Genomic DNA, 10695 nt, shown 5'->3' with positions numbered 1-10695 from the left:
GCTGCTCACCCAGGACATCGATTGGACCTGGAGCCCAGAGGGGGTTAATGTGTAATTCTGGAACCATCAGGGGAGACCTCAAACTTTGGCTTTGGTCCTTGGGCACCTGAGCCTTGGGCTTCTAGTTTCTTTTTTCTTGTTGAAACCTAGTCCCCACCATTCCCTCTACTTCCACCTTCCTTAGACACCCGCCACTTTACTTCCCCCACTGATTCTAGGTTGCTTCTCTGTTTCCTCAGGGTCTGCTCATCTCCCCCCTCCGCTATGCAAATCGACAGCCTTCTCTAGAGGCGCGGCTGGACCCCGCAGCACAATGATAGTCTGACACCTAGTGGCGAGAAGCCGCAACCGCGCCACGCCACTGGCCTGGAGAGAGGGTCACCCCAGCTGTCTGGGCAAATCCGCAGTCTTCCCCGCCCTAGCCTCCAGGGAGCCAGGAGAGGGCAGGGAGCCAGGCGAGGGAGGACTGTGACAGCCGCTGGGCCCCAGCAGCCCCCAGTGGCTGGGAGGAGAGGTGATGATGGGTGACTCAACAGTTCCTAAGCACCCCTCGCGCGGGGCGCGAGAGAGACAGGTAAACACGTCCAGCTCCGGAAGCAAGTCGGGGCGGAGCCATGGTCTGAGGTAGGGTTCCCAGCCCCCCCAGGACCAGGGTTTAGGAGCGCTGGGTGTGCGGTGGGTCCCGCCCAGCTCTGCCCAGAAAGGACTTAAGGGAGGAGAGTTCTCGCGGTGCCCGCCCAGGGCGGAGAAGCCGGTGTCCACGGGGAAAGTGGGGACGCGGGCTAATGAGGCCGTGCGAGCGCGGGCGGCCGAGGACAAGCCCGGCAGTCGGAAGGCGCCAGACAGGGGTACCTCGGCGGCGGCGGCGGCCCCAACGCAGCCCCTTCCTGCCCGAAGTCTGCGGGATCCGGGCGGGGCCCGGAGGCCCGGGGGGAATGGGCTCGCGCCCTCCGCTGCAGAGGCGCCCGAGGGGCGGGGGCAACGGCGGGGCGGGGCAGGGGCGCGGGCGGCAGGGGCGGGCAGAGGCCTCGCGGGCAGCGCGGGGAGGAGCGAAGGGGCCTAGAGGGCTTCACGAAAACCTAGTGGGGCTGGAGGCCCGGTGCTGAGGCGGTCGTGGCGCGCTGGCCGGAGACCTAGCCGTTTTCCCAGAACCGCCCGAGGAGGCGGCCTGAAGGGTGGACAGACAGACGGCAGGGAGGGCCACTATGCCCCCACTGCTACACCCCGCCTGGCCACTGCTCCTGGGCGCCACGCTGACCTTCCGGGCACTCCGGCGCGCGCTCTGCCGCCTGCCCCTACCTGCTCACGTGCGCACCGACCCTCTGCGCACCTGGCGTTGGCACAACCTGCTGGTTTCCTTCGCCCACTCCATTGTGTCAGGGATCTGGGCGCTGCTATGGTGAGTGAACGACCGGAGTGAGGTGGCCGTGGGATCTTGCGCGGGGTGCTCGGGCTGGCCTGGTTACTATTCCCAGCACTCAGGGGCGAACTTAGCCAGAGATCTCACCTGATTCCCTGTTTGGGAAACTACCCTACCAAGAGTGGCTCTGGGAAACCCGAGGCACCTGGGCTTCGGCCAAGCCCCTCCTTGCTCCCGTCAGCCAATAGTGGCAGCCTCCCCCGGGACTGGCAAGGGTGTTGGGGAAAGTGAGGGTCCTTCAGGATGCTGCAATGGAACCTCTCTTCTGCCCTCCCTCCCAGCATATGGCAGACTCCTGAAATGCTACTGGACATTGAGATGGCGTGGTCACTTTCAGGCTATTTGCTTGTTTGCTTCTCTGCAGGTAGGTTATGCCCAAGGAGGCTGAGGTAAAGAGGGAAGGAGGTTGAAAACAAAGTGTCTACTCCTTTTCATGATTTTTCCCTATTCTGCCACTAGGGTACTTTATCCATGACACAGTGGACATCGTGGTTAGTCAACAGGCTCGGGCATCTTGGGAATATCTTGTTCATCATGTCATGGTGAGTGAGAAGCAGATGGTGTGATAGTCCTGGTGAGGGTTGGTCTCACCCTCTTCTGAGCCTGGGAGGGAGGCTGTCTTAACCCCAGGTTGTGTCCAACTTCTCAAGCCTAGGGTTCTCTGTTCTTGGTCACCCTGAGACCAGCAGAGTACCTGTGTGGTGCACAGACTAGGAATGCCACAAGTCTAGATCCTGTGCACAGCACAGAGCTAAGTCTAACACCAGTGAATGCAAAAAAATGCCACCTGAGCCATTTGGTGCTTTGGTCCCCTCAGGAAAGACCACACAGGACCCAGCCCTTGCGTTGTTTGTCCTCTAGGCTATGGGTGCCTTCTTCTCTGGTATCTTTTGGAAAAGCTTTGTTGGTGGAGGCGTCCTAATACTACTGGTAGAAGTCAGCAACATCTTCCTCACATTACGCATGATGATGAAGATCAACAATGCCCAGGATCATCTCCTCTACCGGGTCAACAAGTATGTCAACTTGGTCATGTACTTTCTCTTCCGCCTGGCTCCTCAGGCCTATCTCACAAAGTTCTTCCTCCAGTATGCAGGCCAGAGGAACCTGGGTGGATTTTTGTTGGGCATCCTGCTCATGCTCAATGTGATGATCCTCGTCTATTTTTCCCGTCTCCTACGATCTGATTTCTGCCCTCAGCGCACTCCCAGCCGCCAACACAAAGACAAGTTCTTGACTGAGTGAGAACCCAGGACATGTGGCAAGGACTGCCAACAGCCTTGTAACAAACTAGGACATTGCCCCAAGCTTGGATATACTCTGGGATCAGGCTCTCCACCTTGGTTCTACACCCACGTTATTTAAAACACTAATGAAAGCTCTCCTCTGAAGTCCTTTTTATTGGGCAAGGAGTGATGGGGCAGACAGACCGGTTCGACATGGTAGATGGGTGTGAGGGCATGGCACTATCCAAAAGCCAGCCAATCCACACTACCCTGAAATGGGTGCTGACAACTCTAAAATAACCCCTTTGCTCTTCCAAATTCTGGATAAACTCTTCAGGATAAAGGAAAGAACTCTTGTAATGCTTGTTCTCTTAACCTACAATAGAGGCATGTCTTAGTTATATACTAGGACAACTAATCACTGTGTGAGTAATAAATACCTCTGCTACTTGAGCTCCTGCATGGGGGGCTCTAACTCTGTTCCATCAGAGTAAGTACAGGGCATTTTCTGCTCATGGTTGGGGAAAATATCTCAGAAGCACAAGCTTGGTCTCACACAAACCCTTGGCATGTGCCATAGTATAGCCTTCCCCCAAGCCCAACCAGAAAGTGACAAAAAGACAAAGAACAACATTTATGGTGAAAAATAATCTGTATTTAGAATTAGATTGGACTGCTTAGATGATCCCAATCTGAAAGACAAAAACGGAGCTTTGTTATTGGAGGTGAAATGTTTAAGGTTAAGTAAACTGGACTATCTTAGTTAAAAAGCAAAATGGGGGAACTGGAGAGATGCACTGACTACTCTTATAGGAGCCAGGTTTGATTCCCAGCACCCAAATGGCAGCTAACTTGTAACTCTAGTTCCAGGGGAATCCCGGCTTTGCACAACACAGGTGCCCTTACATGCAGGCAAGACACATTCTTTAAAAAAAGGGGTGAGGGGCAGGACAAAATGGAGGGAGGTAGGGCTGACTTGTTAAGACAAGGATTCAGCCATCTAAGTTTTGGTCAGTAACAGATGCATCATTTGCACACAAGGGGTGGTGCTAGCTTTCTCCAAGGAAGCTTACTTTGTTGGCAACATCCAAAGCATCATAATCAGGAGCCAGACGAACATAGGCCTTCTTCTCTCCATCAGGTCTGGGTGGAGAAGGGAGCCTCAGAACATGCTCTCATTACCCCAAATCCTCCCACATTCCTCCCCTAGTCCTCTGGCGCATCAGTGGTTCCTTTGTTGGTGTCATTCTTTTCCAAATAGTGAGTTTTCCATCATTTGCGCAGAGGAAGTTAAGACTCAAACTGGGATGACAGTTTCCTCAGGTTTATACTCTAGAAAACCTACTTCTGACCCCAAAGAAACTACTGTGGCACATGCATGCCTTTAATCCCAGCATTCAGGAGGCAACTCAGGCTCTGAGTTCCAGGCCATCTGCAGCTACGGGGAGACCCTGTACCCCCAAAAAAATAAGAGGAAACTTGACATGGTACATGCTTTCTGGCTCCTGACCTGATCAGGGTATTGACCTTGGCCACATCAATGTCATAGAGTTTCTTCACAGCCTGTTTGATCTGGTGCTTGTTGGCCTTGACATCCACAATGAACACAAGTGTGTTGTTGTCTTCTATCTTCTTCATGGCTGACTCAGTGGTCAGGGGGAACTTGATGATGGCATAGTGGTCAAGCCTGAGGTAGGGAGAGCAGAATGGAGTTAACTGCTGAGTTCAGTATTCAAAAGGACGAGCCTTATTTTAGAGCCCAAACCAGGAGAGAGTAGGTGCATCAGACAATAAGGTAGCAATCATTTTTATCAGACTTTGGTCGCCAGTGTCATCACATGCACCCTGAATCCTGGAGATTTTAAGGCCCTGCTGGAGGCAGAACCTGTGTACATTTTCTTTGACTTATACTCCACTCTTAACTCCTACCCATTCATTCATTGGAGGAGTTCCATGTTAGCAACTTAGATTGCAGATTAGAATTTTTGCTTAAAAAATGGCTATGCTCAAGAGAATTAAAAAATACAAAGCACACACACAAACCATGGAGGGCACTGCATGCATGTGGTGCACATATAAACATGCAAACAAAACACCCACGCATAAAATTTTTTTCCCCAGCTTTTAGAGACAGGGGTCTCCCTGTAGCCCTGCTGACCTGGAACTCACTATGTAGACCAGGCTGGCCTCAAGCTCACAAAGATCCGCCTGCCTCTGCCTCCCAAGTGCTGAGATTAAAGGCTTGCATGACCACACCTTGTCACAAATGTATTTGTTGAGACAGCATCTCACAAAAGCCACTGATTCCCAACCCCTTTTCCCCCTCCAGGATAGTACTCAAGTTATTACACTCATGTTCTAGCTCCATACTGGCACAGGGTACTGTCCTCTGTGGACACAAATCTCATGCCTTTCTCAGTAAACATTGTACCTACTACTCCCAACTTCCCTTATTAAAATTGACTGAAAACGGGTGTGGGTGCACGCCTTTAATCCCTGCATTCAGAAGGCAGAGGCAGGCGGATCTCTGAGATAGAAGCCTACCAGTTTTTTTCTTTATTTTTTTAATGTGTATGCGTGTATTGCATGCATGCAGGTAAGTGCAACCGCGTCGGGTCCCTTGGAACTGGAGTTAAGGACAGTTAGCTGCCATTTGAGTACTGGGAATCTTCTGCAAGAACAACCAGTGTTCTTAACCGCTGAGCCATCGCTCCAGTCCCAAGGCTAACCAGTTCTACACCTTGAGTTCCAGGCCAGCAGGGCTACAGACAGACCCTGTTTCAAAGAGCCTCCATCCCAATTTTGTGGAAAAGATCCTCTTCTATACAGCGTTAGCTGGCCATCACTGCCCAGTACAGGTTACTGAATCATATTAACATACATCAACCTACACCCTCCATCAAGAGGGGTCCCCTGTAGCAAAAAGTGCCACAAACAAGGGAATGAAACCTGGAACCCCAAGATAAGAGCATCATATGTGAATAATTAACCTAACACAGGAAATATGAAATAGATTCAGAAACCTCACACTCCCATCAAAGCAGCACACTGGACACCAGCGTGGTTAAGACAAGCTCTAGGGACCCTAGTAAATGACCCTAATACCCACTCGTGGGTACAGGGGCAGTACTGACTTGTTTCTCCTGGGAGCGCTCTTGCGAGGGTATTTAGGCTGCCTCCGGAGCCGCAAGGTCTTGGGTCGCCGGAAGGTGGGTGACGTGCGGATCTTCTTCTTTTTGTGGCTGTGAACGCCTTTCAATACGGCCTTTTTGGCTTTCAACGCCTTCGCTTTGGCTTCGGCTTTGGGAGGAGCAGGAGCTGAGAGAGAAGGAAAGAAAACCAGGATGCCGCATTCACAAACTGATCCCTGAAGGCCTCAAGACTTGCAACCGGCGCCCCTGTCAACTCGCTCATCAGTGGTTCCTTTTAAGACATCACAGGTCTCAGGAGTTAAATTTTTTTTCCATCACACGCACGATATTGCAGGCGAAGACAATCAACTTGGAGTAACCACAAGGACACGAGGAAGAAAAAAGTGGCTAGCACTGATGGACCGCCCGACCCGCCTTGTGCTCGGAGATTTACACAAACCTTCGCGAAACCAAGAGCGGAGATCCACACGATCGAGTTAATAAGAAAAAAGAGGGCAAGCGAGGAACGCAGAGACCTTAGCTGTTCAAGGGTCTGGAGATATGGAGCGCCACCATGTGGATGTGTGGCGCTTCCCAGACCATCTGTCTAGCTATGTCCGGGGGATGACGCCGACCGGGCGGCCTCCCCAGCACGCTTCCGAGCAGCCCGGTCCATGCGGCGTAGCACAGCGACCCACGTGCGCTGCGGTGCGGCCTACCCGCGGACAGCAGCCCCAGAACAAGTCTCCCAAGGCCTAGCCCAGCCGCCGTCTTGCTAGTGAGTTCGCTTTGCGCGCATCACACGCAAACCCACCATAGCCCCAAGGCCCAGCACACACCTTCCTTCTTCGCTTTCGGCGCCATGTTGGCGAAAAGGGTTTCCTAGCCTCGTTCCCATGAGCTTATAGGACGAAATCTCACCAAAGATTCGCGATGCTTCCTATTTAGAGCTGATTGGATCAGCAGCAGCAAGTCTCCTCCTGGGACTTGTAGTTCAATTTAATTTCCTAGCGAGCAGGACGAAGCATGCGCCACCTCACCCTTCCAAAGGCCCTGAAGCATCTTGGGAGTTGTAGTTTTTGGAAGTTTTTTTGTTTTGTTTTGTTTTTCCCTAGACCTAAACCTGTGGGTGGTTGTAGCAGCTGCCTGTTGAGTCTGGTCCTGGATGCTTCCTATCTTGAGCAACTTACAGTCTCAGGAGACGGTTGTAGTGTCAGAAGACAGCAGCATTACAAACTGGGACGAACAGAATTTGAAGCCCTGTGTGAACCACACCTGTAATCCCAGCACGCTGGATACTGGAGGACAATTACAAGTTCAAGGCCAGCTTGACCTACATAGTAATTTCCAGGCCACTCAGTGCTATATAGTGAGACTCTGTCACAAACAGAATACAATTTGACTAGTGGAGTTGTAGCAATGTTGTAGAATGTTAGAGCAGGATTACCCCTAACTCCTTCAGACAACATATATGGAAAACTGAGGTTCCAAAGAGGTATGTGATTTAGCAATTACCACATTGATTTGGGAGCAGAAAAAAAAAAAAAAAAATCAAGGGTGAGATGGGGGAGGAGTGCCAAGAGAGTTGCAAAGCAGCCACATATTCCCCATCAGTTTCCTGATTTTATTTTTATTTTATTTTTGTAGCCCCATCTGGCCTCAACTCCCTATGTAGACCAGGCTGGCCTTGAACTCACAGAGATCTGATTGCCTGTGCTTCCAAGTACTAGGATTAAAAGTGTGTGCCATCATGCCCAGCTATTAAGTTTTGTTTGATTTTTGGTTTTGTTTTGAGACAGGGTCTCCCTGTAGCTCCAGCTAGCCTGGAACTCACTATGTAGACCAGGCTGGCCTTGGACTCACAGAGATCTGCCTGCCTCTGGGATTAAAGGAGGCCTGAACCACCTGAGCCTGGCTATTTAATTTTTGGTCTTTTTTTGAGACAGGGTCTCCCTGAGCCCCAGCTGGCCTGGAACTCACTAGGTCACTATGTAGACCAGGCTGGCCTTGAACTCACAGAGCTTCGCCTGCCTCTGCCTCCCAAGTGTCTCCCGTGCCACCACACCCATCGCTTATCTGTTATTTTTTTTTTATTATTTTATATGTATGAGTGTAATGCCTGTGTACATGCAAGTACACTCCTGTCATGCATGGAGGTCAGAAGGCACCAGATCCCTGGAACTGGAGTTATAAATGGTTGTTAGTGGCTGTCATTGTCAGTGCTGGAAACGGAATTTGGATTCTTTGCAAGAACAGCCAGTGAGTACTCATAACCACTGAGCCATCTTTCTAGCCCCCTTATTCATTTTTGAGACAAAGTCTTACTATGTGGACATGGCTGGCCTGGAACATGCTATTTAGACCAGACTGGTCTCAAATTCATACCGATCTGCCCGTCTTTGCCTCCTGAGTGCTAGGATTAAAGGTGTGCACCACCATGCCCTGCTTTTTTTCTTCATTTTAGGTAAGGTCTCACTCTGTAGTCCAGGCCTTGAACTTTTCAGGAGTCCTGCTTCTGCCTCATGAGTGCTGGGATCACAGATGTGAGTCCCCATGCTAGACTTCAATAATATACTCCCTACGGGGTTCTTAGCAACTTCTGAAACACAGCATATAGGTGTCTCTAGGATTCCCTAGTTTTTCCTGTGAATGTCAGTCCCCTATCCTTCTTTCTGTTTTCAGTCCTCTTTGCATCTTCAAATTTAGCTCCAGACACAAAACAAAGTTTCTACTTCTTCATATATACCTGTGTGTATAAATAAAGTTTCACAGAGGGAGTGGTGCCACCTCAGCACTCAGGAGGCAGAGGCAGGGGGATCTCTGTGAATTCAATGCCAGCTTGGTCTACATAGTTCCAGGCCAGCTGAAGCTACAGGGAGAACGTGTCTCAAAAAGACCAAAAAAGAAAAAAAGTTACACAATCAGCAGGATTGCTTCTTTGAGGGTGTCTAACCCACTCTACTCCTGTCTTTCTCCTTTCCTCCTGCAGCCAGTTGTCTGCTTTGAAGGTGAAATTGACTGTTCTTTTATCCTACAGAACTTTGCAAAAAAAAAGAAAAGTCTTGGTTTGGGCGAGTAGCGGTTCCAACTGGGCAAGAAAAATTAACGCCCGTATTGGAAGACTCCTAGTGTTCTGGAACGATGACCATACCAAAAGGCAAAGTTTCTCAGTCCACCTAAACCTCCACGAAAAAGACATCTGTCTTGGGACGTCTCGGTTCTTGGTGGGCACCTATTTCCTAATCTTGGCACCCCCTTTTATGCCCTTTCTCCCACCTCCCAGGGCAGAAGGGCGAGCAGGGGCGGACTCTATGAGTCATGTCCCAGTCCTGAAGTCGTGGAGGGAAGCGCCGCCTCTCCATGGGCCCCCCTCTCTCCCTTTTGCCCCTCCCCAGCTCCGGGTCTTGCTAGATGCTGCGCAGCAGTCACAGTTTCCTATCACCAGTTCGGCTGGGTAAGGGGTCCCCAGGATGCAGTCCTAACACCAAGTTGCAGGGAAGAAAAGCTTGGGGGATCCCAATCTGGACAGGCTCCAGCCTGGGTGGAGGCGGTCCTGGTGTGAGGTGAGGCGCCCTGCACGCAAGCCTGAGCCTGGGGCAGCGCGTGGGGAAGGGAGGAGGGAGTTGGTGAGGGCCGCGGTACCGCGGCTGCGATCCTGGGAGCGGCGGGGTGAGGGGCAGGGGGCGGCCCTTGTCCAGGAATTTCCGGGAATCATGTTACAGCATTCTCGCGGAGCTGGAGCGCAGAGGGACGGCAGGCCTGGCGGCGGGTCGGAGCCGTTGCCCCCTTCTCTGCGGCTCCCGGACCCGGGCTGCGCTGCCCCTGCGCACACAGACCCCGGGTGGCGGGGCCGCCCCGTGCCCCCGAGCCTCTCTGTTATGGTAGGGCCACCCCAGCCCCGAGTTGTCGTCGGGTCTCCTCGGCCCCGAGTTATCGTAGGAGCTATCCGACCGCGTATCATCGTCGGGTCCGCGCGGGCCCGGACTCCCCCGGACTCGAGTCCCCGCCCCCAGCTAGCCGCCGGGGGGTCTCCCCGCCCCCGAGTCGTCTTCGGGACGCCCCGGGCCCGGGTGATTGTAGGGTCAGCCCGACCCGAGGTGACCGTCTCATCCCCGTGGCCTGCGGTGGTCGTAGCATCTTCTAGGCCGAGGGCTCCCGCCGGCTCCCCGTGGCCCCGGGTGATCGTCGGGACTCCGCGGCCGCGGGTGATCGTCGGATCTCCACGGGCTCGGGCCGCCGGGGCGGATCCGACCTCCGCACCTTCTCAGGGCGCCCGGCAAGGCGGGAGACAAAATGAACATCCTGGCGCCGGTGCGGAGGGACCGCATCCTGGCGGAGCTGCCCCAGGTAGGTACCTGGTGCCACGTCGGGTCTCTGGCTGCAGCAGACTGTGGGCGGGGAGGAGGCGGCACCAGACCTGTTAGAGGATCCCGCCTAGCCCTGGGTCCAGCTTGCCCCGCTGTTCCCTGGGTGGTCCGCATCTCACCCCACCCCTAGCCCAGGCTACTTGGCTGCGGGACAAGAGCCTGGAGTGGGTGAGTCCCATTCTCTTTATGTATCTCCTAGTGCCTGAGGAAGGAGGCCGCTTTGCACGTGCGCAGAGACTTCGACCCCCGCGTCACTTGCGCCTGCCAGGAGCACCGGACAGGCACCGTGGGGTAAGTAGGGACACCCCTATCCAAAACTAAAATAGACAAACAAGAACAACTAATAAACTCTGAAGGCATTCACCCCTTTGGAGCAACATATATTTCTAAGCTCTGATGTTCTCCCCTATCCTCCCAACAAGGTTGCTATGAGCCTATGGAGAAGGCATCCAACAGAGGGAGACTGTAAACCATTGTGCACACACACACACACACGCGCGCGCGCGCGCGCGGGGGCGGGGGGGGGGGGCGGCAGTGGGGGGGGCCGGGCA

The 10695-nt window shown here is 53.1% G+C and overlaps 3 protein-coding genes and 3 non-coding genes across 12 annotated transcripts in view; 2 read left to right on the top strand and 4 right to left on the bottom strand.

Moving 5' to 3' along the window:
• The first annotated feature begins 1010 nt into the window (after positions 1-1010).
• Tlcd1 (TLC domain containing 1) lies at positions 1011-3006 on the top strand. Its single transcript, XM_008828685.3, has 4 exons — positions 1011-1399; positions 1702-1784; positions 1880-1962; positions 2282-3006. Exons 1-4 carry the CDS (start codon positions 1206-1208, stop codon positions 2663-2665), a joined length of 744 nt encoding a protein of 247 aa, XP_008826907.1. The 5' UTR covers positions 1011-1205; the 3' UTR covers positions 2666-3006.
• Positions 3007-3279: 273 nt separating this feature from the next.
• On the bottom strand, positions 3280-6761 carry Rpl23a (ribosomal protein L23a). The gene is made up of 5 exons (XM_008828683.2): positions 6617-6761; positions 5781-5964; positions 4157-4333; positions 3720-3789; positions 3280-3338 (listed from the first exon to the last, which is right to left on the bottom strand). The coding sequence occupies exons 1-5, from the start codon at positions 6639-6641 to the stop codon at positions 3324-3326; spliced, it is 471 nt and encodes a 156-aa protein (XP_008826905.1). The 5' UTR covers positions 6642-6761; the 3' UTR covers positions 3280-3323.
• On the bottom strand, positions 3864-3928 carry LOC115069567. The gene has a single exon (XR_003848818.1). It is a non-coding gene; the product is annotated as a small nucleolar RNA SNORD42 (small nucleolar RNA).
• On the bottom strand, positions 4424-4491 carry LOC115069560. Its single transcript, XR_003848812.1, has one exon. It is a non-coding gene; the product is annotated as a small nucleolar RNA Z17 (small nucleolar RNA).
• On the bottom strand, positions 6055-6122 carry LOC115069559. Its single transcript, XR_003848811.1, has one exon. It is a non-coding gene; the product is annotated as a small nucleolar RNA SNORD42 (small nucleolar RNA).
• Positions 6762-9088: 2327 nt separating the features above from the next.
• The window catches only part of Rab34 (RAB34, member RAS oncogene family), a 3728-nt gene continuing 2121 nt past the window's right edge, over positions 9089-10695 (top strand). For 3 of the 7 annotated variants that reach the window (XM_029561398.1, XM_029561397.1, XM_029561395.1), the window contains exons 1-2: positions 9923-10124; positions 10344-10435. In XM_029561398.1, the coding sequence (XP_029417258.1) occupies positions 10071-10124; positions 10344-10435 (146 nt within the window). In that variant the 5' untranslated portion in view covers positions 9923-10070. Of the gene's footprint in view, positions 9232-9473; positions 10125-10343; positions 10436-10695 lie in introns of those variants that run through there. The other 4 variants (XM_008828680.2, XM_029561399.1, XM_029561396.1 and 1 more) reach the window with 3 other exon arrangements.

Source organism: Nannospalax galili, unplaced genomic scaffold (assembly GCF_000622305.1).
Source record: "Nannospalax galili isolate Female #2095 unplaced genomic scaffold, S.galili_v1.0 scaffold212, whole genome shotgun sequence".
NCBI lineage: Eukaryota > Metazoa > Chordata > Mammalia > Rodentia > Spalacidae > Nannospalax > Nannospalax galili.
The sequence above is the reverse complement of the archived record's forward strand: the minus strand, read 5'-3'. Positions and strand labels throughout refer to the sequence as shown.

Bases quoted from the DNA above. Each gene is read 5' to 3' on its own strand.
- Tlcd1 (XM_008828685.3), top strand. From the start codon at position 1,206: ATGCCCCCACTGCTACACCCCGCCTGGCCACTGCTCCTGGGCGCCACG. The intron at 1,785-1,879 runs GTAGGTTATGCC...TTCTGCCACTAG, and splicing joins GCTTGTTTGCTTCTCTGCAG to GGTACTTTATCCATGACACA. The intron at 1,963-2,281 runs GTGAGTGAGAAG...TTTGTCCTCTAG, and splicing joins ATCTTGTTCATCATGTCATG to GCTATGGGTGCCTTCTTCTC.
- Rpl23a (XM_008828683.2), bottom strand. From the start codon at position 6,641: ATGGCGCCGAAAGCGAAGAAGGAAG. The intron at 4,334-5,780 runs GTCAGTACTGCC...TCCCTACCTCAG, and splicing joins AGCGCTCCCAGGAGAAACAA to GCTTGACCACTATGCCATCA. The intron at 3,790-4,156 runs GTCAGGAGCCAG...TTCTCCACCCAG, and splicing joins AAGGTCAATACCCTGATCAG to ACCTGATGGAGAGAAGAAGG.